We start from the raw sequence: 27,109 nt of genomic DNA on the forward strand, positions 1-27,109 counted from the left end.
TTATAGGCCTATTCCCAAAACCTGAAGAGTAGCAGAAAAAATAGGCCTATATGGTTCATATGTATCAGAAAATAAAAATCTAAGATTCTAAGCTGGAAACTATGGCAATAGCATTAAGGAAGCTCACAACAATTGCTATCTACTAGGCCTATACCCAAAAACTGGAGAAGAGCAGCAGGAAGTATAGGCCTATGTGGTTCATGTGTATCAAATCACATAATTAAAATATCTTAAGATTAAAAGCAGGAAATTTGGGTAATGGTCGCTACTGACGCGTAACCTAACCTAATCTATGATACCGCATCCTGTCTGGCTTTTGACGGCCCCTTGGCCCTGGGCCCTCTCTTGACCCGTTAACCTTGGCCCCAAAAATCGTGCCGGTTCAGTGATTCAACCCACTTAACTTTAATATAGGTTGTATTGTCTACCATAGGTCTATTAAGTCCGGTTATAATGTGATTAGTAAATGCTCGGTTACTGCCATTTGCCCATTTTCTTAAATAATAGTTTCTGGGTATTTTAGGTCTAGTATTTTATAAAGTTTTTAGTATTTTGGACATGGTTTACCTTGGGGGTACAATGGGGTGTTCCATGCTCCCCCTTTGGGGGGGGGGTTACGTTAAGTTCAGGTAATTCTGGTTACGTCATATTCCCTTTAAAATGCCTATAGTAGCCCTGACCCCTTACTCTGCATTTGCTCGTTTTCGTTCGTTTTGAAAGGATAAGACGAAGGTTTTGCATGGGAAATGGAGGTTGTACGTTGAACATAAAGGCATGTGAAATAAAAAGTCCCAGATTATAAAGTTAGGCTACAAAACGCCGAATGTTAGACCCGGATCAATCACTCTCAGGAGTCGTCGTCCTGCTAAAGGTACCTCTTAGGGGAAAGTGGCAGACTCTTTAAATATGTATAGACATGAAACTGAGGAAAAACAAAGTTTTGATAGCCTTAAACAGTTTTCAACGAAGAATTTAAGAGGGACATAGGCACTGGAACACGGAAATAACAAAGGGGACGAAGAAGTTTACTAAGCGTTCTTTCTTTGAGCTGTAAATATTGATTTCATGTTCAAATAAAGAAACCACAAAGTCATTATTTGATCACCGATGCTATGCATTCTAACTGAGCTTAACCTAAGGTAGGACAGCGTCGGCCATAACTTTGGGACTTCCTATCCCTGGGCTCTCAGGCCGTTACGAATGTAAACTGGGTCACTGAATTAAAAAATACATACACAATTGCCAGAATGCTATCATAAATTATTCAGTATTCAATAAAGGCCCTTTTGAAGTGTGGTTTCATAGCTGGAACAAGGCAGGCTGGAGTGAATTCTTAATTTCTATCGTGGGATTCGCTTATATATATATTATAAATTTATGTAGTGGAATTGCAATGCCAATAATTTAAGTAAAGCGAGATGTGATAAAGAAAAAAAAAATTACGGAGTTACGCTGACTTTGCCCCTACGTGGGGCCGCCCATGTCACGTAGTTTTATTGTTTAAAGCAAATGTTTCACCCTTCTTATAAGAGGATTGTGTAGTCCAAGTTAATGATTCTGTGCTGTTGAAGTCAACTGTGGTCTGTTTTAGAACTTGCGTTTAATGATACAGGTTCGAGGTGGTAGATACATTGCTCTTTTAGCCATTTAGATGCTGTTAGTTACTTGCTAAGTACCCTTTTTTAAGTCGTTTTTGCAGTGGTATGGTTTCAGTGTAGGCATGATATTGCATTGCAGAAGTCAGTCTGGTTAAATGCAATGTTAATATAAGTAGTCTTATACTATACAATAATGAGTGTGGGGTTACTTTCTTTTTATAGAACGTGATACTAACTGAATTTCCAAACACTATCCGATGTGAGAGAGAGAGAGAGAGAGAGAGAGAGAGAGAGAGAGAGAGAGAGAGAGAGAGAGAGAGACTTCCTGGTTGTGAAGTGAACCACAATTGCGCAAGTGTTTCTTATCACGGAGCTTACTCAGGTGCCCAAACACATGACTGCTTGTATTCAGAATACTCTTTTGATATGCAAACTGTTGAATATTGAGTAAGTGGCATACCACTTGATCTACATACTGCTCATAACACGTCATACTGTTTTGAAAATTGAAGGATTGCAGTTTTATGCCAAGCATGGTACATATTGATAATGCAATGCCGATTGCTACATGCCAAGTCGATCAGCACCACATTGTTTACGTAATTCGTACCAACACCCTTATGTCACAGATATCGGCTATCTGTCGTGACACGTGGGTGGCCAATTCAGGAGGCAAAAGGAGAGTCGGAGGTTACCGTAACGTACGTAAGCCTGCTCGATTTTGTCACGTCTTCCTGTGTTGCCGTGCCTTATCTCTGGCCTTATCGCATATTGAAATCCGTTAGTGTGCCACCTCTAGGGGCTTCGTCAATCGACCCCGTAGGGGGAGAGTGACATGAGGTACACCAAAGGCATCACTTAAGGTTCTTTGCAGCGTGCATTCGGCCCCTAACTGCAACCTCTCTCGTTCCTTTTACTGTACCTCCTTTCATATTCTTTTTCTTCCATCTTACTTTCCACCCTCTCCTAACAGTTGATTCATAGTGCAACTGTGAGGTTTTCCTCAGGTTACACCTTTCAAGCTTTACACTGTCAGTTTCTCCATTTCAGCGCTGAATGATATCATTGGCCCCAGCTCTTCGCTTTGGGCCTAAATTCTGTATTCTACTCTGTTCTGTTCATCGATCGAGTTAGCGGCCTCAAACCGCATTGTCAGATTTGAGTTGGCACAAAGGTTTTAGTTTATGGCAAAAACTACAACAGAAATGAAGTTGAAAAATGAAGGCTGTGGGAATGTTGCTGAGAGCTTTTCCAGTAGTACCCACTGTATACTACCCAATGTACTCTGCAGTAGGCCCCTTTCTTTTTTGCTCTTTGGAAAACATTCCATATCTTTCTGCTCTCGGGTCTGCGATTAGCAAAGTAAAAAGGCAGTCGTGCTGTTGATCACACCTGTAGTTGAAAATACTAGGCTGATATCTCTCTAATCATACGTGTGCTGGATGTTTTTTGAGCCATGGGTGTAGTTGCAAGTCATTAGCTCCTATCAGTAGCGATAAGATTTTCGCTCAGTGCCTCTCATTCTGACAGTAAAGAAGAACCCAGGGCCACGTCCACTTTTGATTTTGTGTAAAGCACTGCGGTTCATTTGAAAAGGATTTAATCTTCATCTAGCTGGTAGCCAAGGTTAAAGATATTTGGCTTTCATTTGTTTGTTGAGGGGGAGGTAAGTTACTGTAAGGCATTGTTACATATCATTATCAGTCCTGAGATCTTTGTCCTTGAGCTAGGGCCCTTGAAACATCCAACAAGCAGTAATAGAGTAGTATGAAAATGCGTTGTGTTGAAGGAGGCAGCGTTCAAGGAGGCTTTTATCTTTTTATCGGTCACATGACCTTGCCCAGTGAGTGCTGCATTCAAGTAGGGTACTGGGACAGTTGTAGATTGGAAACTGCTGCACTGTTGTGTCAACAGTTAAACTTGTTTTCTGATAATGGCCAAAATATAACTAACAACAAATGTCAGAGGTTGGGAACAAATGGCCAGTCATCGTAACCAAACAGTGATCGAGCCATTTAATGTCAAGCGAATGTTGAGAAGACATGATGATTTGTTGAGACCTGGGTGAAATTCTGGCATATGAATTACGGTACAACACTATAATAATCATATTTAAAGCTAACATTATATATGAAAGTGTGGGGCTCACTTTCCCCGGACGTTATTCGTGTTCCGACACCAAATGCGTAATCATATACCATTGGTTAATGCAAACGAGAAGAGTCATGAGACTGACTTAAGTCAGAGATTAGATTAAATGTTAAGGTTGGGGGGTTCAGTTAGATTAGATAAGTCTTCCCGGGGGACTTTGTTCAGTCATTGTCGTTTGTTTAACTTCAGTTTCTGCTGATTAGTTGGAATTTCTGAGCAGGTGGCATTTTTGGAAACTGTGAATGGACATGTTTGATGAATGGGTAGGAACTTTGAGCAGTGTAAACTTAAAGACATTTGGCTATGTGGGCAGAGAAATAATAGAGTAAATTATAACTTGAAGGACAGAAAGTGAAACAGTTTTGCTTGCAATTTATGAAAAATGAAATCAAATGGTAAATAATGTTGTATAAGTCACGAATACGTGAAGAAATGAGGTGTGTCTCAGTCATTGTTAAATCATTTGTTTAATCACTGTCCTTTTGTGGTTGTGATTAGAATAGGGGAACATTGTATCCCTTATCAGAAATTAAGTCTGTAGTCCATTGAGATATATGGTGTTATCATCTTGATACAAAATGGATGTGGAAATCGAAGTACAGGAGTTACCATAGAGTAAGATAATTATGATTTCTTTCATAGAGACTCCATGTCATAAGTCCCATTGCTCTACATTATATGTAACTGATTATTGTTCATAGATTGTATGTACGGTACACCTAGCATGAATTTTTTTAGAAAGCAGTAAGTAAGGCAGTACGAAGCCCCTGATTAACCTAAAAAAACCCAGTGAAAAAGAGGCAAAAGGCCCATATCTTGAAGTGCAGAGGTTACTAGCGCTGGGAAAAACACGATTGGGACGGGAATTCCAAAGCTTGTCAGTAAAGAAAAGATAGTCACTTGATCGTGTAGTGAAATGCTATTCTTGCGTTTTATTAAAGTTTTATCCATTAATTTATTGTTTCTTTTTGATAAGTGAGATTTCCTTTTTCAGTATTCCCCTTACTCTTGTACTTCCTAATGAGGGCCTTATTCTTTGGAAGCTTGAATTTCAAGTTGACGGCCCCTTGCGTGGGATAGGGTTCATCTTCTGAATAATAATAATAATAATAATAATAATAATAATAATAATAATAATAATCATTGGTTTTCAAGTGCTTCATGAAATAATTTCAACACAATTTTTGTTTTGCTTTCTCTTAGAAAGTTTGTGTTGTGGTTTGTGGGGAAATTCCTCACTTTCCTTAGAAAAAGCCTCGGTAATTAGTCTACGCTATGTTCAAGTGCTTATGCTTCTGAGTTCACAGTTACTGTAGCATTAGCACATATTTGTAAATTTTATATTTTCACTATATTTTATAATTCTTTTTGAATATTTGAAACAAGTCCTGCGAATGTGAGGTGCCTTGTATACAGCTTGTATTAAGGGAGTAGACTGTAGTTTATTCTGTTTCCGTAACCTCCAGTTGCCTCAATAATTGATTATTCGGTACTCCAAGTTTGCTTGATTCACGCATTATGGTTCAATATGAGCCAGGTGGCTGTGAGGTGTGAAGATTAATGCACATAAGTCTTTATTTATTTATTTCTGTACATACAGTATTGTATGTACAGAATCATCTTCTTCTTCTTCTTCCCAGCTTTTTCCCATTTTTATATGGGGTCGCCGTGATGCCTTCTTTTGAAGGACTTTGATTTGGCTTTTTGGGGTAGACTTTGTAGTCCCGATCGGCCGCCCTGCCTGACATCGCTCAGACCCTGGTATTGTGTACATGTATTGTACCAGTTCACCAGCGCTCTTTCACCCAGCAGCGAGGAGTTGTCACGCGGTGAGGTCGATGGTCGAGACGTGCGAGGTGTCCGTTATGTTTTTGGAAGATGTTGGAGTGGCTTTGTTTGTGTGTGTACAGAATAGGTGCACAAAACAAAATCACAACTAACGAGTGGCGAAGGGGAGCTCTCTGAACATAATTTTGATTTACAATCCCATTTGTATCTCTGAATGTTTGTCAGTTGAATGTTCGTAAGTAGGGCGGTTTATGTGTATTTATATATTTATTTTTCTCTTTGCAGATTCTCATGAATAGAACTTTCCCAAGAGGCTGGATTGCAACGTTTTCTCGAGGTTTGGTTATTTCTCTTGCAACAAGATGATTGAGACTCGCGAGTGGGTTTTCCACGTCACCTGTAAGGTCGAGCCGGAAGAACAGGTAAGCCTCTTAGGAAAAAACCTTGATACTTTTCATGGTAGCAAATGGGATGTTTTATTATTATGATTAAAAGTATAACCAATTCTTAAATAGTATCAACTGATCTTTTTTAAGTATAAGTAAATCCTTTGTAAATATGAAAAAATTCTTTAAAGTATAAACAAATCCTTTTTGCTTGGATACACATTGAAGTTATGCTGTATTTAAAAAAGTGATTTAATATATAGTAAAAAGTTCTTAAGCTTTCTGCCATTCTTTTTTGTTATTGGATGCACATAGAGCATTCAGTAATTATAAAATTACTCGATATATAACTGAAAGCTTCCTAATGTACAGTAGTTCCTAGTTTTTCATTATTGAGAGTCTTTTTAGCGATACGGAGAATTCACACTTACTTTTTTACAGGTCTGTGTTGTCGGAGGCTGCGATTCCCTAGGGCAATGGGACTCTCAGAGAATGTTACCTTTGTACGTGGAGCCCTCCTCATCAGGAGATGAAGAAGAAGGAGGGGAGACTGTTTGGTCTGGTGCTGCCCAGCTTCCTTTAGAGGAGGTTCGTGATTCTTTTTAAGTCTCTTGTTTTGGGTGCTGTCTATTTTTGTATAGTATAGAATGTACAGGTGATTTGCATATAAGTTATTTGCATCATCCATTGACCCCTGGCTATGTTGCTTTCTCGCTGTCCAACATCCGTAGCTCGCTGTACCTCCAGTTTACATGTCATGAATCGTGCTGGACAGTCTTAGAGAATCGAGAAATTTGTGTCGGAAATCTGACAACACTGCTTTCTAGCAAGGAGCAATCGAAATACGGCATAATTTTCTGTCGTGCAAGTGTCATCATGTTCTTCCTAACGGTGATAAATGATTTCTCGTTTCAGGTGGAGTATCGGTACTGCGTCTGCATTATCTTAGAAGCTAAGCCAGGTGTCCATGACGGGGCTATCATTGTTCGGCGGTGGGAAACAAACCTCCTTCCCAGGAAAGTTCCTGCGGGAGGTATGTGATCAAGATTTTACTTCGTGTGGGAATACAAACCAGGGTTCTTTGCGGCGTCACTTTGGCCCCTAGCCGCAACCCCTTTCGTTCCCTTTGCTGTACCTCCTTTCATATCTTTCTTCCATCTTGCTATCCACCCTCGCCTCACAGTTATTTCATAGCGCAACTGCAAGGTTTTCCTCCTGTTACACCTTTCAGACCTACCTTTTCCCAATTTCCTTTCCAGCTCTGAATGACCTCGTAGGTCCCGGTGGTTGGCCTGTGGCCTAAACTTTATATATCCCAGTACAAACCATGGCAATTTATGTAGAAGTATTCTTCAGGACAAACTGGAATCGGTCACTGAAACTTGTTAACAATGTTATTAACTTTGGTAAGTGGGGGATTTGGTAGAGAACCCCACTCGCCAACCATCACTGGGCACTTTTACTTTGGTTGTAGTCTAGTTAAGATAACTTGCTTTACTCTGACTAACCAAGCTGAAATTTCTTTCATCTTTATTTTTGTGTGTGTGGTTTTTGTGCATTTTGCTCCACATGGATTTGAACAAAGAGAGTGAACAACAGAAGGTGTGAAGAGCACAAGTGGGTGTTTGTCTTATTCCCTTAGTACAGTGTACCCAATTTTGTTGTCCCGCATTGGTGCTAGGAGTGTGCTGGCTGGCGGTCATTGCAGTGGAGAGTTTTGGCAGTAGCAGAAGAAGGCCAAAAGACTTTCATTGGTTTCTTTGAAGGGAATTACTTTGCCTTTGATACTGCAGAGAGCACTCACCAGGTCAAAATGGTGTGTCACCTTTTAGGAGGAGATCCAACTCTTGCACAGAGTTAGAACAGATAGTTTTCCTTACTTGAGCTTTGTGATTTTGGGGAAGCACCCACTGCCCCTTTGTCAAGCCTATCTTGTTGGAAGAGCGTACAGTACTTCAAGATACACTCAGCGGTCGAAACAGTTATTTATATTACTGTGGCAGCAGCAGGGTAATAGTGTGATCTGTGGATCAGTGTTTCCAGCTTTCCATGTTGGATTCCATCAGAGATGATGGCTTCGTGCATTCGTGGGTCCGAAAGATGCATACCTCCAGGTGCCCATCCATCAGTCTTCCAGAAAGTACTTCCACTTTGTCTACAATGAGACTGCCTGCCATTTCGAAGCTCTGTGCTCCATATTAGTGAAAACCCCCAAGCCATTCACACAAGCATTCACCCTGGAGTCAGCTTGTTGCGTTACCTGGACGATTGGCTAGTTTTGGTGTCTTCAGAGTTGCAACTGCTCCGGAGCGGAGACTAGCTCTTTATTTTGTCATGAACATGAAGAAGTTGACTCTTATGCTCCATCATCAGGAAGTACCTGGGCATGTTTGTAGACACACAAGTAGTGAGAGTCTTCCTTAGGAGTCTTGTGTTAGCAGGCTAAGGGAGGTTTCATCGCAGCTCCTGTCACAACAGGAACGACTAGCTTGGCTTTGGCAAGGAACCTTAGGTCATCTGTCCCCTTGAGAAGCTCATCATGCATCTACTTCGTGTTGGTAACAGTAATTGTGTATGAGTAATGAAACAGACATTTATACTTGATGTTGTCTAGCCTGTGGTGAGCTTTACTTACCTCAGGCTTCTCTATTTGTATGCAAAGTGGAGGCACCATGTCAAAGATTTGCGATGGTAGGTACCATTCCTAAAGATTGAGACTTGCCATTTTGACCCCCTCCTATGTTACGGCCATTTTTGGTAATGTAGGTATAGGTTTGAATTAAAGATTATATAGCTGGGAGCTTTAGAGACCTTTCTCAGCTCACATCTACAAAAAAAAGTAGGATTGAGCAATCATTGTATATGAATACTGAATTCAGATGTTAGTATTAAATCACAGGCACACAGTAGTGGATTCTCCAATTCTAGAATCGGTAATAATAATGATTTTCTTATTCGACACATTTACAGTGACTGCACCGATGGAACCAACAGTGGAGAAATTTGGCTCGTACGGGGGATTTGAACGTGTTGATCAGGGATGGTTGGTGAAGGATTCCGTGGTTCAGCTGAGGTTGTGCAACTCTAACTTGTATAATGATCCCGTCATGCTGTTCAAGAGGAAGTATCAGAACAAGAAGGTGAGGAGATGCGCAACTGATTTTTACGATGCAGTTTTTCAGTATCAGAGGTACTGATACTTAGTGATCTTGAAGTGTAGCTTTACATTTGTGCCTCTAGTTTGTCTTTCATAAGTACTTTTTGTAATGACAACAATCTAGCCTCTTAATCTTGGGTCCCAATTTGCAGGTGAGAGTCAAGATTACACCCGTGGAGCTTCACAAGAACAGCCCTCTGGAACCACAGATAGGAACGCTTGACGAAAGTGGCGACTTTGATTTATCACATCTTCGTATAAAAAACAAGCCGGTCTGGCCCATAACTGAAATTGCGGTGAGCACTGAGTTAGGTTTCTTTCTTTTAAGAGTAAGCAGGCAATTAGCTTCTTAGTCTCTGATCAGTGAAACTGAATGGTCATCGTGAAGAAAGGTGTCTTTAAAGGGGTGGAATGTCAGAAGGCCCCAGATGTTTTTTCATTCAGTATCAAAGATACTAATAGTGATAAGACACTGGTGATTGTAATGTTTAGCTATAACCTCAGTGCAGTTTCATAAAAAGATGGAGAGATTTTGAACGCCTCAAACATTTTGTTATGACAAAGCTACATTTAATTGTACTGGTCAGTGCTTTGATAAATACTGACTGTTGCTTAAATCTTTCATTATTTTAAGCCAAAGCAGTTGACATTGTTATATGCAGTTTCAAGTATATTATCAGAAAACATTTTTTATTTTCTATATACAGTAGATCAAGTTTTAAATCATTGACATACTGTGAATGGCGTATGAAGTGAATTCGTAGTTGCCGTATCCCATGAATAACATTATGGCAACTGAATAAAGATTATCTGATTTAAATTGAATTTGTTTTCAGATATCTCTAATAGACTAAAAGGTTTTCGTTCTCCCGCAGGTGATGAAGGAGGACTTCTGTCAGTTCAAACCCCAGGATCAGTTCGGAGTGGTTTGCAACACCGGCGATTACGTGGTGTTCCAATGCAGGATGCTTAGCATAGAGACGAATGTATGTTACTAAATGGGCCTTGTACTTTGTTGTAGTTTTATGGCTGACATATTCGTTGTACCCATATCATTGGTTTTGATTGTTGTGTGCACTGCGGTACTTGCAGTAGGCAGCTGTTATTTCATGCCAGTCCTTTACGGCATTTATGTGTCGTGAAAGCCACTGTACGTATGTGCAGTTTTGGGAATCTTGTGTTGGGAATCTATGGGACGTGACTTGACCCCCGGATGATGCACTGAAGTATACTGTAACTTTGTTTTCAAGACATTATCTATTCAACTTTCTAGTGTGCTTGCCAGTTGTCCTTTTAACAAGGATGACCAAGAACGCTTTCATAACATCATCTACAATATGGGAACAAGGTCATTAGTACTTGGAAGCTTTTTGGGACGTCTCTAAACTGTGTCAACAGCTCTGTAGATTAGGTAGTAAATTTATGTAAACAAACATGTTGGACAACATTTTTAAAATATTTTATTTCATGCTGCATAGGTTACCTTCAGTTTAGCTATATACCTGAGCTGTAGTTGGTATAAGGTTAGCATGTAGTTCTCCTCAGTGTATGTAGTTTTGCCTCCGGGTGTTTAAGACCTTTGGCTGTTATATGTGGCCATGTAAGATAGGGTTGGAATAGTGTTGATAATTTGGTTAGTGTTGTTGGATTTTTTTTGTACAGTTTAAAATGTATATATATTGTGGGTAACACAGTATAGTTCATGTTTGGTGGCTGGTCACATTAACGTTCAGCGCTTGTGGTTCCACACGGATGGTTTTGATAGTTATTTAAATGTTTTCACTTATATCTGAAGTAGGAAGCAAATAATTTTGGACTCTGTAACTTTGGAAAAAGTTCAGCCAACTGAACCATAGATTTGAAAACAAACAATTCATAGACATTAAACTGAATCTCGTGATAATTGCTTCAGTGATGATATTTGTTGCTTCAGTGATGATATTTGTGGGTGTCATTAACTGTAAGGCTTCAGCCTCATGAGTTGTTGTTGGGTTCCAAGACTGTAGCGAACCCATGATAGAGTGCCGATTGCCACGGACACCAGCTACCTGTTCTCGTTGATATCAGTGAGATGTGCTTAACAGGTTCTTTTGGGGTCCATTGCAGGCATTTTTTATGCTGTTGTTGAAGGTTTTCAAGCCAGCATCCTCCCTAGCAGGTATTTGCAAATGGTATACCATTTGGGTTTCCTAGCAGCTCGAGGAAAATGTCCCAGCACCTTTCCTGTCGATATGTTGTCTTCAACTTTCCTCCTGTGATCCTAAGCTCATCCCTCTTGACTTATTCTACTCCAGGAGTCTTGACCAAAGTTCTTCGTTCTGTCACCCTGAGTTGTTTGGTCTATTCTTTTTTATATGAGAGGTTGGTCTTATTGTCTCTTTTGTTTTCTGCATTCTGTATGCTTCCAAGGGTCAGTGGAGATTAGGCCATTTCTTCAGTGATTGAAACCGTCTTCCAAGTTGTGTGAAGCTGTATAGATTTAATTGAGGATTTTTGCCAAGTGGATATGCCCTGGTTTCCTTAGCGGACATTTTACCCGAGATCTGGAGTGACTGTTACCGAGAAGTGAAGGAGTAGGTGGAGGCTTATGATGTTTTTGTAACCGTTCTTAGGTACTAAAATAGTAATTTACTGATGTAGGTTTTCCCCTAAAGGCTTAAGATCAGTGTTCGGATGTTCCCAGGTCATCGATTGCACAAGAAGGCTTTTGCTGATGCAGCCAATCAGATGCTGAATCTCAGTGTTGCAAGACGAGTGGCAGTGAATGTTTTCGTTGAGGTCTAAACTCAGTGATAAGTTCTGTGAATTTACAAAGTCTGGGTATGTCACTCTCCAGTGTCCAGGAATCTTGGTCATAGAGAAAGCTGAGGGGAACTGAGGAAAACATGCTGAACTTCTGCTTGATTGCCATTGTGGAGACTTAACTTCTCCATGTCAGGAGAGGAAGATAAAGATTACTCAGAAATTCTGGGTTAGAAGTGTGCAAGGCAATGTCAAAATAATATAGTAAAAGCTTTTGAGTTCTTTCTTTATGTTTAATAGCAGTTTAAAAGAGGATTTTGCTGAGGAGTGTCAAATTGATTCTGAGCAAGAATCAGTTCTCCACAAACATCGTTTCTTCGTTATTGGCTGTTTACCAAAACCTTTGCTGGGTACCGGTCTGTTGCATGATGCTGCATTCTAATGTTTTTTATTTTTGGCATTTATGAACTGGTTATTAAGTACAGGTCTATGGGTGAGAGGCTTGAAATTGGTCTTGGTGGTGTGGTTAAATGTTATAAAGTACCAGTGATAATGTTAGGAACAAGAGTAAGCTGGTTGCTTTAGTCAGTATGTTAGAACTCAACAGTCACTGCTGCCTCCAGGCATATAATTTTTCCTCTTCTTGAACCAATCTTAGATCTTTATAATTATTGTGGAAGAGATCACCTTCATGTACAGCATCCAAAGCAGGTGCTTTTTCCACCTGGTGGTCCCCAAGGGGATCCCCGTGTTTCACTGCGCCATGTGACACAAAAAACAGACAGTACTAAGTGTCTTCACAGCAGTACTTCTGGGATTCTGGTAGCATTGTTTCATGCCACTTATCTTTCATTGAATTCATTGATGTCTTCACAGCTATTTTTTGGCTTCTTTTAACACGACTTAGTTCCATTTTTTATTCGCAATTGAGAACAAATCCTGCGGATGATTTAATTGTATCCAGCTAGGTTTTTGTGACTCAGTGGATGTGTTAAACTGCTTTTATCATCATGATAATAAATCTCCAAAGGTTGGTTCCAAAATACCTTTGTTTTTAAGATTGGTGCCAAAATACCTTTGTTTCCAGGACTAAAAGTCACCATAATAATTCACTGTTTGATGATTTTTACAAACATGTTTTATGGTGGCCATTGTATCTTGCATAATGAAAATTGCATTCTCTTTTAATTAGAAAATGTCTTCAGAGTTTTGAAGCACAGTATTATGAGTTTTACCACTTGGGCTACACTGCTGGTGCAATGCTCTTTCTTTGATAAAAGGTCTTGTGCATCATAGCAAACTTTTGCTTATTAACAAAGAGAATAGCGATGAAATTTGATATTTTTCCCGTTTTAATAAGACGTAACTGGGTGACTATAATTAAATGTTCTTTCTCAATTTTGTGTCCTGCTATGATCAATAATATATTATCCACATGGCCTTGTAAACCTTGCATGTGTTAGTCTTAATCTCATGTGCTTTTGTTCATCTGATTTTTAATATATGTTTTTGGTAACTTTTACTAAGTAGGTCACCCCTCTTGCTATTGGGTAATGACCTATGGTTTTGTATATTTTTCTAACTTTTGACAGTAATTTACTTCGCATAAATTCTTTTCAGAAGTTGTACGTCAATATATTTTTACATGTCCCTCTATATATTGCATTTGTCTATTGTATCTACCATATATCATATACAAAGTCTTTAATTTTTCACTAGTGAACAAACCTTTGTTTCTGTTCACAGGAACACCCTGCTGTGTTCAAGTCCCACCATCTTTTTGTGATAGAAGTGGTCATACTTTTAGATACAAGGCCACAGATGGAACACAGTGCTGTATTCATGTCTTTTGTCAATTTTGGTTTATCTTCTAAAAACTGCCATTGTGTGTGTCTGGTTATTTTTATTGGATGCAAATCCACATTGGTTGATGCTTATTTTGCAATGATTCAAATGCAAATCCTAATTACTTTTCTGTTTTGTTTTAATATGCAATGTTTTACCAACAGCTCGTAAAGTTTTTGAATATGGTGGAACCTGCATTTTTGGGAGAGAGAAAGGTTGATTTTTGCAGTGAAGATAAAATGCTTTTTGTGTTTGCTCGTCTTAAACACTAACCCAAGATAAGATTTGTTTTTGCTTTTTTTTTTTTAAACTATTATTGATATACAGTATTTTACTGGGGTCGCTGCTATACTGGTTGCCGGCAGTATAATTGAGAGAGAGAGAGAGAAAGAGCGTTAATCTTGATGATGTGTTACCATAGGACTGCCTTTTAAGATTATTGATTGATAATGTTGGGCTCATAACATAGGAGTCTAGCTTAGGCTTTTACAAAAACTGGATGGACTATCAACTCTTTTCTGACTATTTAATTCCTTCTGTCACAATCTCACACTTGTAGGAGCTGCCAGTAGGACCTGTTTTTAAGCGAGGTTGAAAAATAGTGTAAAAAAGTCAAAGGAAAAGTTGGATACCTAGGCGCAAAGAGACTGGAGGGAACAGGTGAAAAGTAACTGTCAAAAAGCAGTATAACTGAGGACTTTGGATGCTAACTCTTTATGAGGTTTCTTTCGGGAAGGTTTAGAAGTACGTCACTTCACCTAACTGACCCAGCTGCATCTCCAGAAAGTGCATTCTGCAAGAATGTCGTCTGGGGTTTCAAAATACAAATTCGTCCAAGAATGACGTCGCTTAAATTCTCTGTCTGATGTAGTTCCAATATGAGTCCTTTACTGAAGGGATCTAACAATGGCAGTTGATTAGATGCAACGACAAAAACTGTACATTTTTCTTTGGAGTTGTTTACACCAAGAGCTGAAAGTTGATAAACCTATATGTTTTCCCAGGTTTTGTTGCAAGACCCCGACATTGGGAAGACAGTGTTCCTTTTGTTTTTCAAGTTGCTGAGTGTGAAGAGAGTACGTTTTTGTTTCTTGTTTTAACACTTCAGAGTTACTTTAGAGGAGACAAGAATATGAGGACTCAAGTATTTTGTCAATATGCTTAAGCTTACCAGTGCATGTTATGACCAGTATCACCCATTCACTGATGGTATGGTGTTTGGTGTATGGCTACATGCTTTTATGTTATCCAGAATCAAAACGGGCACCGTAAAATTTACGTAACATATCTATGCATTTCAGGCTGTTCAAGGAAGTTTTGGGGCACAAGGAAAGAATTAGGGATACATTAATTAGTACAATATCACACCAAGATCATTTCTCTGTTGCCCATTTGTGATCAGTACTTAGGACCCTAGGGGAACCAGGTAGAGGGTGACTGATGAATTGGCAGTAGACATAAGGGTCTCCCAAACCCCCCCTCCCTGGCTCACAGAGATGGTAAGGTCATGTTGCCACTGAAGAAATATCAAGCCATAAGTGGGGCTTTTAACTTGGAACTGCCATGGAGCAAAGTCTAGTAGTTCGTACTCACCTACCACAACCCTTGAGTAGACAGAACTTGTTAGTGTACCTTTACAGTTTCCAGTTTATTTTTTCATTTAGTACATGGGTATCTTTGCTCTCAGATCCTGTTTGGTAGTGTTTTATGCTCTGCTTATCATGAAAATAGCTGAAGAATTTACAGTATTTGCTGGGCACATCAGAATAAGTTTTAGTTATCAGGGAGAGATGAGAGAGAACATTGTTTGGATGTGAATCTGCAAAAGATTGCCAAAGATTTTTTCTTGCACATTCTAGGGCGAACATGCTTTGGTAGGCAGGTTTTCTTATCCTTCTTTGCCAACTATCAGGACTGGTTGGTTTAGAGACACAAGTTGTGTCTCAGCCTCTGCATTAAAAGCGCACTTTAGCTCATAAAGTGGCCAAACATATTGCATTTGGAAATTTGTTTTGCTTGGTTACAACTGGAGGTGTTTTTGTGTTGCCTGAATAAAGCTTTCATGTGAATGAGTCACACAGTCCCTTACCATGGAATGGTGCTGGAGACATGCATTTATGCTGCTTGATTTATAGAGTAGGTCAATTGGCTTACTGCTTACTACTGGGTGGACTGATGAACTGGAATCTGGAGTTGTATCTCGGGGCCACATAAACACCTGCTCAAATGATGGGGTGTTTTGCTTCGTCAGAAAAGGAGTTCCATAAGATTAATCCTGTTCTCGAGTTGTCTCGGTTCCTTCTTCCCACTCAAATCCCGCGGTGGAAAGCAGTGCAAGTTTAATGGTCATCCATTAGGTGGTCTTTTACGCTGTTTATGGCATCAACTAGAAGGCATAATTTTTTTCTCGAGTGTTTTCGGGCCAGTACGTAAATTAGTTATTTTCTTCTAAATTTTCAGATGTTTGATTTGATTTAATATAGTGGAATATTTGCTAAATAACTAGTACATTTAATTGTTGTAAGGTCTAAGGTTTTGATTTTTTTGAATTTTAAAACATGTTAAAGTTTCTGTTTATATGGTAAGGTCTGGTTTATTGATCTACTTTTAGAATGATCGTAAAAGTCCCTGCTCTTGCATAATGGGTTGTGCCTATTGATTAGAAGATAAGAATTTTGAGTGATAATGGTGCAGAACAAAATTATATATACTAGAATTAGTCACAGGTTGAATGAGAGACTTGGTTCTCTAGGTGAGAGAGAAAACTCTCACAATGCCATGAAAGGTTCACAGTAATTATGTCTTGAATAAAACGATCACAATTGACTTCCAGCCAAATTATGTGTAATGCTCTTCTATACTTAGCATTTCCAGGTATCCAAGAAGGGCACCCAAAGCAGAAGGAGAATGAATTTCTTTTTTGTCGTTCCTTTTCCAGGGGTTGTGCTGAACATAAAGTTTGGGACAAGAGGCCAAAAAGAACTTGTACCCAACTTGCACACGTCGGTTGCAGCTAAACAGAATCGGCCACATGAGTTGCAAGAGTGTTTTCTGCTATTTCTAGGTCATGAACTCTCGCGCACGAAACAGCCGCGTCACCTTTGCGGGGCTTGCAGGGTGCATTGCGACTGTTGGGCTCTGTGTGGTCACATGATCCGGCACATAGCAGGCTCTTGTAGTTGATTAAGCTTCTAGGTCCTTAGACTCGTTACTCCGTCCTCTCCCAATCCTTAGCATCCTTGTTTGTGCCCCAGACTGGAGACTAATGGGGATTTAATGAAGACAAATTCTAAAGTTTGATTTCTTGTTCACGAAATGGGAACTGTATGCTGGTTTAGAGCTTTGTTTAACTTTGCATTTAAATGGTAAAGCGGTCAGGTTGTTTGCCGAGTCTTTGGCTGCTGTTTAAATTTGATTCACTTGAAAGTAGCACAGTTTTCCAAGCAGTAGAAGCAAAATACATTGGAGAAAAATAACTGATTTACTAAATTGACAACGTTGTCCACTTATACTCTGTCGTATGGAGGAGAAATTTCCGTTACAGTAAACTGAGATTGTTTGCTTGGAGTTCAAAATAAGCAAATGCCAAATCATTTATGATTTATGATGCTGACAGTTACATATATTTTGACCTATTTTCTCCAGGTTCACATTAAATTTTGGTGTAAGTGATGTTGATGACAAGTAATCCAGTCTAGATGTCTTGATTACCAAGGAACCACACTGGATGGGTGTTTTTCATTTGCACTTTTATCTGTTAATGTTTCTCGTTTGTAGCCATGTGTTTCATTTCAGTCATTCATTAGTCAGAATTTTTTGTGGACTCAATTTTATATTTTATTTTTCAGTTTTCATTTAATATGCCCATTATAGGTGGACCTGATGATTTCCAGGGCTAAAATTTTCCTCGGAGTAATAATAATGAAAAAGTGTCATGTAATGTATGTAGAGTATGCCAAGACATGGGTTCATATTTAGGAAAACTCACAAGTTCTTAACCAGACATATTCCATTGAAGCCGTAATTCATTTTGAACCGTAAAAATAACTTTGTTTGATGCATATGTAATGGATCCCCACCTGATTACCAGTGTGAAAACGAAAACGAGTCGGTTGACTGTGTAGAAGTGTAGTGATTGTTTTCGTCAAGTAATGGATTGTCTCTGATGGGTTGTAGTAACACCAGAATGGGGAGGAAAGCTCCTCAGATGGTTGAGCTATGAAGACATGGTGTAAACGATGTTAACCTCACATTACAGCGACTGTCGAGAGTGACAGATCGGACGGGTGATCTGATTCGAGCTGCAGGTTAGTACACTGATCCAGCATTCCTATTGGCTGTGGCAGAGAGGAGGAGGAGGTGGAGAGGTTCCTCTGAGGACTGTCTATATTACGCTGAATTGTTTTTCAGTTTGCCTCCCATGTGTCACTGATATATCGCTGACCATTGTAAACATAAGAAATTGATTTTGACTACCATTGTATACTTTGTAATGAGGTGTATGTACATACATGCACACGTTTGAATGCATTTCCAGATGGAAGTGTTGCACAAGAGTGGTTTTAAATTTCTGATATCAAGTATATATTTGTGTGTACAGTAGTTTTGTTTGCAATGCTAAATATGTGCACGTGACAAGGCCATACTGTTCATATTTTTTGGGCTTGTGTTGATGTGAATTGGTTTATTTTCAGATATTCCATAATTGTTCTAACATCTTGATCATTCATGTCATGTTTCAAATGGTCAGAGCCCTCGCCACCAGTCAGAATCAAAATTCATTTATTGTTATCACGAAGTGTTCCTGTGATATTCTTTCTTATCTGTGACGGGATATCAGCCCATCGTGCTTACAATGTCCCTGTTTCTCGCCAGGCTTTTTTGTGCGATTTTTACATGGAGGACCCCAGCGAAGAAATTCCCCAGTATTTAGGATGCTCGTATATTTTGCCCTCGAATATGAAGGAGAACTACGGCGTGGTCACACTGCCCATCACCTCTGCAAAGCACATTCCTGTTGGACAGCTTACAAGTAGGTTTACACCAGCATTTCCTGACTCTGAAAGTACTTGTGGTCCCATTTTTTGTGTTATGATTTTGCTTTCGCGTCAGTTCTTTCTTGGTGATGTAACATACTTTTCTTGCAGTAAATTGTGTCAAAAACCTTTCTCAGGTTATGCAGTCATCGCTTTTGTGATTTTGTGTCAACCAATGCTCAAAATTTTTAGGCATTTAAGACATGAGGTCTTGTTTATATTTACGAAATTATATTGCCTTGACCCTTTAAAAGTTATTACTCCAACAGCAGTATGAAATATTAATGCAACGTTACTCTTTCTGCATTCTCCCCAACAGTTCACTATATGGTTGTGTATCCAATGGAGTTCGGCGGTGACATGAGTGTGTCTTACGCACGGCACTGGAAGGACAGCTGGAAGGGACTGGAGGTTGGCCATCGAGGGGCTGGAAATTCTTATCACACGGAGCCTAAAAGGTACATCACGTGTCCTTCGTTTTGAGGGTCGACAGAACTAATGAGACCTGTGTGGTTTTTTACAGAAGTGAGATGCCATTTTAGGGGTTGCGTTACTCGATTAGTCACGACTTTGTTTTGAATAATTAGGGCATTGTTGCCTGTTCAGCTGCTTGGTATCACAACCATTGCTGTTATTCACGAAGTGATTATCCTCGACAGCTGTGCAAACATAAGGGAAAACACTGTCGCCTCGCTCAAGTACGCTGCAGAGCTCGGCGCCGATATGGTGGAGTTTGATGTGCAGCTCAGCAAAGATCTCATTCCCGTCATTTACCATGACTTCCACGCTTGCATTGCTCTGAAGAGGAAGAAGGAACAAGATCAGACAGACCTTTTGGAGATTCCTGTGAAGGACTTGACACTGTCACAGTTGCAAGCTCTGAAGGTTAGCCAGTTTCAGCTTTTATGTACTGTCATCATGAGTGGGATTTTTTAGATATCAGTTTATATATATTGCTTTATTTTTTGTTGAAGATAGTTAGTAATTATAGTTTCTTGTTGTTATGATTTTGTAAAAATGATTTTGGTTGCTTGATCTGTCATAAGCGATAAGATATTTACACACGGATCTGTTTAGTTGGGATGGTTTTTATATATATATGCTTGCTCCACAAATGTAAATCTTCAGTAAGAACAAACCTAAGCCTCTCTTCTCCACGCTTGACACAGACATTCTCTGTAGTTTGCGACTTCCAGCTGCTCCTGACATTGCAAAGACTTCTTAAACACACTGCTGTAATCTTAGTAGTACATTGCATTTGCTCTACCTCATTCTAAGTTACCAGTACAGTTTTCTAATCTTTTAATTGAAGGAAAATTGATGTAATTGCATAATTAGTTCTTGTTTTTTCCTTAAATAGGGTTCTTATATGTTATTTTATTAATGTGCAACTGAGCTGTTGTAATCTGTTTTTAAGTGTCTTTGTTTAGAGGAGAGGTTAAATGGCAAGGCCTGGTACCACCATTATTCTCAGTACCTACCTTGGCCTTACGAGGATTCGGAGAGTATATAAGAAATATTCCCTTAATTTTTTCCTGCTTGAGTTGCCTCCACTCAAGCATGAGGTTGCAATTTGGCTAATAAGTATACAGAAGAACATCTTGATTCCATACTTTGTTTCATTGGCCATGTTGTATGTGTTGTGATGTGCTTTCTATTAGAATGTGGATTATCTACCTTCCTCTTGTGTTTCTTAGAACAGTAACCCATCTCTTCAGGAGATGATTTGTCTTCACTCATGAATGAGACCTCCATCAATACCTTTTGTGGGAGAATTTGATTTGGCCAAGTGTACCCTTCTCTGATGTTTCCTCCCAGAGTGTATCAAGGAGGTCGTTGGTATTTTGTCAGTAGTTTAGTCAGTGTTTGGTGCATTTTGAGTTTGCTTGTACAGTAAGTGGTGTATTTCGAGTTGCATTTATTGTTTGTACAACACATGGTGTGTTTTGAGTTGAGTTGATGTTAAGATTAATTAATACAGTGGGGTATTTACTGTAGAATTACTATACTTTGGTGATTAAGTTCTGTCTGACAGTTTTTTTGTTTTATTGTTTGACCTTGTATACCTGTTTTCATTTTGCCTTTTGACTTAAAGAGCTTGTAATCTGCCCCTTAGATTGCTTCTTGTATCACGTCTTATCAAAGACTGGTTGGTTGAATATTTTTCAAAGTGGTAGGTTCTATCGCTTTTACATTTCTGTTTTGGTATGGAATATTGTTTCCAGTTTAGCTAGTTGAAGTTCACCTAAAATGAGGTGGGTATTCTGAAGAGCTGGAGCTGGAAGAGATTTTCCAAATGGCTAGTACGTAGTTAAGTTGCTGTAGTACCTACTGGGACTAGGAGACAATTTTCATCGAATGGATTGTCATCATTTATGTGGACACAACTGCTCACTAGGCTGTAAAAGCCACCAAGTATTATGAATGTCAGTGGGGAGGCAAGCAGCTTGTCATAAGTTTCTTTCTGTCGTTCTGGAATCCTCTTAGGGTTGGGTGTGACAACAGGGACTAAGGGATGTCATCTGTTTCTCATTGCATATTGGTGTATCTCCTTGAGAGAAGGACCATGCCTTCCTCTCTAATTTCTTTTACTTATTTTTGTACATGTTTATGTACGGTTTTGGATGATTGATTCTGTGGTGGTGGTGAAATATCTTCTTTACTAAGTTTTGGTCGTGAATAAGAATGAATTTTGCTTGAAACTGGAAATACCTTGTAATGATTTCTTAAAATTTAAAATATAGTACCTTGTATAAGAACATGCCAAGCATGTTAAAGTACTGTAGGTTTTTTATGCATTGATTAGTCTTCCTCTAGCAAAGAGGTCTGTCTGTGATGAAACTTGTCAACAGTTAATCACATTGCAAACATTCATTCTCAAGGATGTTTAGGATATCCTAGTATCCTGCATAGCTTACTTCCTAAGGAAGATTTAATTGACAGTCAGATATTCATGATAAAGAGTTTTCTATAGTTTTCACTGTGTTTGGTTAAATGCTCATTTCCTCTGTGCCTTTTCACAGTGTTCTTTTGCTAAAGTACTTGGTTTTTAGTGCTTTACGAAGACATCTAGGTTGATAAAACTTGAGATGGTAATTTTACAGGTCGTTGCGATATATTTCTATTGGTCATCGTCCTATGGTGACTGGCAGTTCTTTTGAAAAATCCAGTCTGCTTCCATATTCATATGCAAGGAAAACTTCTTGATTTCTAGAGTATTACAAGTATAAGTTTTACTCTACCAGAGAGCAGGGAGAGTGTTAAAACACTCATGTATGTGTTGTATGTTGTTCCGAACTTGAATGGAGGGTCACGTAATTTCTCAGCTTGGTGTAAACCAGCCACAGTGGGGAAGTCGTACTACTCTTAGTTTATTAGCTAGAGTAGTTCAGCACAACTTAAGCAATTAACGACCAGATGAATACTTGGTCTAATATTACTACTAAATATGTTGTCAAATTGGCCAAACTTGGTCAGATATCAGCACTTCTGTGTTGACGCCAGAGTGCTTATATTTCTGTGCCTGCATTGAAACATACTGTGTTGAATACCCTTCTCTAGACAAAGACTACTACATTACCATAATTCAACTTTTGTATCATTTCAAATATTGAAAAACTATTCCTTTATTAATTTTAATTTTGTAAATGTTAGCCCCCCTAGTTACTAGATCCAGATCTGTAGGGTTTTAATTGCAAATAAGTTGGACCCATAGGTGTGGTTACCCTGTTTTATTTCTTGTCATTTCCCGACAGCTTGTGTCCCCTTCCCATTCAATAATACCTCTACCAGTTGAATTCCAGGATGTTAATTTTATACTTCGGGTCCCAACGATCCTTCTCTTGGACTGAAGTCACAGTGCACTCTAGGACACATGCAGTATTTGCTGGGAGCTTTTATCTTAGGCTTTATAAGTTATGCTTTGTTTGATTCGTGGCTTTTCTACTGGTACCCCTCAGAAAAGTAAATTTGTGACATGTAAAAGAGTTTAGATTGCTTATAAGCTCTGATCTTTTAATTTTATAAAAACTATACCTGTAGAACGGTCTTTAATTATGTGTGCGATTGGTTAAGTTTTTATAAATTTTCTTTTCATTGTGTGTAATTTTGATGTCATGACTGGGTTGCCGGTAGAACAGTCCCATAATGTTATTTTTATTAGGGTCATTGGCGGGGTTACACGTTAGAATTTGTCAAGGGACCTATTCTAGTAACAATAGCTCCTCACTCTGTTAAAGGGACGTAGATGCTGGAATGTGTCGGTCCTCTTTTTTGTATGCTTTTCTGATTTTGACCTCCTTCACGATAGCTTCATTAAATCTGAGGCGATGCTTACTCTTAGAAAGCTTACGATAGCTACCTCAACTTGGTTCACATGAAAGCTACAAGAAACTGGACGACTATTGTCACACAAGTAAGTAGTTTTGAGATAGCAGTACAGCTCTGTGTAGGTGGTAGGAGCCAACCAAATCCCCTTTAAATCCTGGGCCAGAGGTGTCCCTAGGTGTTCATTAGGTAGTAATAATTGCTGAGCTTCCTGTTTTTTGATTCCACCAGGATCTGAGTCATCTCACTGAAGGCATCCCGTGCGACATCCTCTCTTACTGTGATAATGAAGACATGGTATGTCGTTGTTTCAAGAACGGAAAGGCTATATACTCTTCTTACCCTCCCCCTAGTTCTTTTCTACCTCGCAGTTCTATATTCCTTAGTTCCTTGAAGGCTCCTTTCTTCTTTCTCATCTCTGGGAGAAGAAATTCCTGCTACTATTTTTCCTTAATAGCTCATCATCAGTGATCAGTAGTTGGTGCATTTTACGTGTGATCCACTGCACCAAGAGATTTGTCCCTAAATTTATAGAACTGTTTTAACGAAACTTTTCATTACCACTAACAGTTGATCCGCTTGACTGTACCTTTCCTAACGAACTAACCCAGATCTCTCGATTTACTAACACCACTACAATTGTAAATGATGTGAGACAGCTTTGTATACTAATTGTAATACCAGATCTAACCTGTTGGCAGTTTCTAAAAATTGGCAGTCCATGCAGACAAGGTCATTTTGTTATTTATAAGCACTGTGTTTTTTTTGTTTTTTATTTAGTTATTGGGTCTCCTACTCTTTTCATTTTCTGTCATACTTTCCTTATTTGTCTCTCTCATTCTTTTCCTTCCTGTCAAAACTTCTTCGTTGATTGCTTTCCGTTTTGTCCTTGGTTCTGCTTTCTGTCCTAAATATTTTTATCTGCGTGTTGAAGCAGCGACCCCCATTTCATGGAAGACTTCGTAAAAATGGTTTAATGTAACTAATTTGGGGTTTAAAGTGGAAGTAACAACCTAAGCAATTTTGTGATATCATAACCACCGCCTTTCAACCGATAAACTAGGAGCCCATTGATTGATTTTAAAAATTATACTGGCATCAGAGAACAGAAGGTCAGCATTGCTGCAGGAGAGAGAGAGGGAGAGAGAGCAGTGAAAGCAATTATAAATTTACACTGAAAAAGAAAAATACTTAGCATCCATACCTTCTGTATACAGTACACTTCTTGTTGAAAGTTCTCAAGGTCTTGTAAGTGAGACATTGAAGTCTTATAACTCAAGCATATTGTTTTCTGTTTTCAAGGAATCAATCTGCATTTGTAATGAAGTGGGGTATAGCTGCTTTAATATTTTTGCCTACAAGTTATATCTGAAGTAACATATTTTCTCCAAGAGGGTTTACAGCGATGGAAATTTGCTCAGATAGTTGCAACACCCTTTACTCGACTCTCTTGCTTTCCCTTGTTTTCACTTCCTTTTTTACTTCCTCTTTTAGTCATCCTTCAAGCTAGGATTTAATAGGTTATGTCATTTTCTGGCCTGCTAACCTCAGCACAGAAAACATATACTGCCTCAGTTTTCCAGTCACTGACTGTACATGCGCTGAGCGTGTCAGTATGAGTACAGTTTTCGGTATTACTGATTCTGTGCATGCAAGGACTGAAAGTAAACGAGGGTAATGTTGTGACAAGTATGTATAACAAATAGAGGTACTTTACATCGAAGGGATACTTTTTTGAAAATATTGGAAATAGAAAAGTGTTGATACGATACAAATCCCATTCCTAGTACAAGAAAGAAGGAAAATTATCCTGAAATAAAATTGGAAAGAGAAGAAAGTGGCAGTGAAATATGGATAAAACGTAGTGTTGATTGGATGTAGGCAGTCCAAGTAAAACTATGGATATCTCGTAATATTGCATTCCTGGTGTACTGTCAGATTGTCCACACTCCTCCTCTACAGCAAAAAGAAGTGTACTGTACTCTGTACAATGGGAAAGTTATGACTAGAGAGTATCAGTGAACTGCTGAATTTGGCTACAAAGAGTACACATGTCTCCAATTGCAAGGATGATTTTCCAACATTTGATATATGAGCATTGTAAAGCATAGTCACCATCAAATCTACAAAATTTTGGATAGATTATATCATAATTACTGTCATGGAATTGTTGGACGTAAAATAATTTAGTCCAAGTGTTAAGGACTTCAACTTAATGTTAAGAACGTCTTCATCAGTAATTTGAATGTTAACATTCTAAGACATATTTTTAATGGGGATCCTTATTAGGGCATGCATGGTGCACCAGAAGATTGTCACATTGGTGAACGGATTGCCTTGAAATATAAGAGGATAAATAAAAGAAGCATGTTGATAATTGCATAGTTGTAATTCATTCATCAATACTCTGCTCTTCCTGTTCACTGTGCTTTCTCTCGTCAGGGTATAAGAAGGGTAATGGATACATGTTAACTATATCAGGACAGACTACAGTATATGACTGAAGCGTGGTGCTCATTATGAGACGAATAAAGGTCTTTTACCATTTTGACTTGCTCTGGCCATGTTTTGATTACGTTGTCTCATTCGTAAGATGTTGGATTTTATTGTGAGTGTGTATAATCTGGGGTGTGTCTTCATACATAGTCAGCCCTCAGCATTTGCGAACTTCAAAATGCAAGTGAAAAATTGTTTAAAGCTGTAATTGTCAGGCAAACAAAGAATGAAAAGAATAAGTAAGAAAAATTCACGTTTAATACATAAGAGATTCATTATTGTGTTACTGTTACCACTTTCCTTACAGTATGCTGTTCTACAACAAGAGGGTGTACAGTATACAGATTATAGTACACATGTACCCTACACAGTGTATATTTTACCAATATATACAAGGGACCTGAATCTCTGCAAATTTTGAGATATGCACGGTGTCCTTAGACCAGTCATTTTGTAAGTTGAGGGCCAACTTTATACTGAATTTTACTTTTTCATTATTTGATCATATTTGTTATATAAATTTTGTATCTTTCCACTGTGTGTACTGCACAAATGCAGGTTAAAAAAATCAGTATTCCCTTTAGTTATGAGAAGTGGATTAATATTGCAAATGGTTATGCAAAAAAAAACAGTAAGAGATTTCCCATGTTCAAATTGGTGAAGAGATTTAGAAAGCAGTTCCCTTCTCTTTACAAAGTTAGTCGTCGTCATCTCTGTCCTTGGGTGTGTGATGGATAATGACGTTGCAACTTTTTACCTTGCTCAGAATTTCAACCCAGAAGAGCCTTAAGTTTATGTTTGGTAAATATGGCTGTCATCTATCTCTCCATAGTAGGGAAGACATTCAGTCTTAATATGTTTACTTTCCTCTTGCTTTTAGAATGCAAATATTTTTCATATTCATCATAAGTGTTATCCCCTTTGCTTTGGTTTCATTTTTCAAAAGTTCAGTTTTCATTTATGCACATTATAGGGTTATGTCCAGGACCTTTTCCGAGTATCTGAGCAGGTTTGGTCTGATAAGTCTTGTTACTGATAAGAGAACCTAGGTAGTCAAAACTCCCATAATATAAATAAATCGCAAAGTGTAAGTATGGCAGGGACTTCTTTAATACTACATGTACTGTATGATGTTTACATGTGTTTGATAAGATCTACCAGAGGTTTGATTCCCACTCTGAGGTGTTTTAGAAATTTAGCTAATCCATGCTGCCATCTGAGCACGTGTTGGTCTTGCTACCTTGTACGCGCACATTTACACACACACAATTCATCGTTATAGCTGTTCAAGTACTAAGTGTTACTATATCAGCTGGTGCCAATATTGGTACACTATCAGATGGTTTTAACAGTGAGACACATTTTACCACCTGGTTCCAACAATAGGACTGATTCACCAACTGGTTTCCATGTAGGAAGATTTAGTGTATCATTGAAGTGTAGTCCAGCACTTATACATTCAGCACCCACTTTCCAGTTTTGTGTCAGTGGAGAGGAATCACAGAGTGAAAAGCTGTGTACAGTACTTGATGTGATGTATGTCTTCACTGTGACTACCATTCCCACACACTGACATTTGCGGAG

The 27,109-nt window shown here is 38.8% G+C and overlaps 1 protein-coding gene across 11 annotated transcripts in view; it reads left to right on the forward strand.

Moving 5' to 3' along the window:
- The window catches only part of LOC136829793 (glycerophosphocholine phosphodiesterase GPCPD1), a 102,264-nt gene that overhangs the window by 67,307 nt on the left and 7,848 nt on the right, over positions 1-27,109 (forward strand). For 3 of the 11 annotated variants that reach the window (XM_067088717.1, XM_067088716.1, XM_067088715.1), the window contains exons 2-11: positions 5,823-5,959; positions 6,365-6,511; positions 6,839-6,956; positions 8,894-9,063; positions 9,233-9,376; positions 9,956-10,066; positions 18,543-18,699; positions 19,023-19,161; positions 19,363-19,588; positions 23,261-23,326. In XM_067088717.1, coding sequence (XP_066944818.1) covers positions 5,900-5,959; positions 6,365-6,511; positions 6,839-6,956; positions 8,894-9,063; positions 9,233-9,376; positions 9,956-10,066; positions 18,543-18,699; positions 19,023-19,161; positions 19,363-19,588; positions 23,261-23,326 — 1,338 coding nt within the window. In that variant the 5' untranslated portion in view covers positions 5,823-5,899. Of the gene's footprint in view, positions 1-3,068; positions 3,265-3,926; positions 4,013-5,822; positions 5,960-6,364; positions 6,512-6,838; positions 6,957-8,893; positions 9,064-9,232; positions 9,377-9,955; positions 10,067-18,542; positions 18,700-19,022; positions 19,162-19,362; positions 19,589-23,260; positions 23,327-27,109 lie in introns of those variants that run through there. The other 8 variants (XM_067088724.1, XM_067088722.1, XM_067088721.1 and 5 more) reach the window with 6 other exon arrangements.

Source organism: Macrobrachium rosenbergii, chromosome 45 (assembly GCF_040412425.1).
Source record: "Macrobrachium rosenbergii isolate ZJJX-2024 chromosome 45, ASM4041242v1, whole genome shotgun sequence".
Lineage (NCBI taxonomy): Eukaryota > Metazoa > Arthropoda > Malacostraca > Decapoda > Palaemonidae > Macrobrachium > Macrobrachium rosenbergii.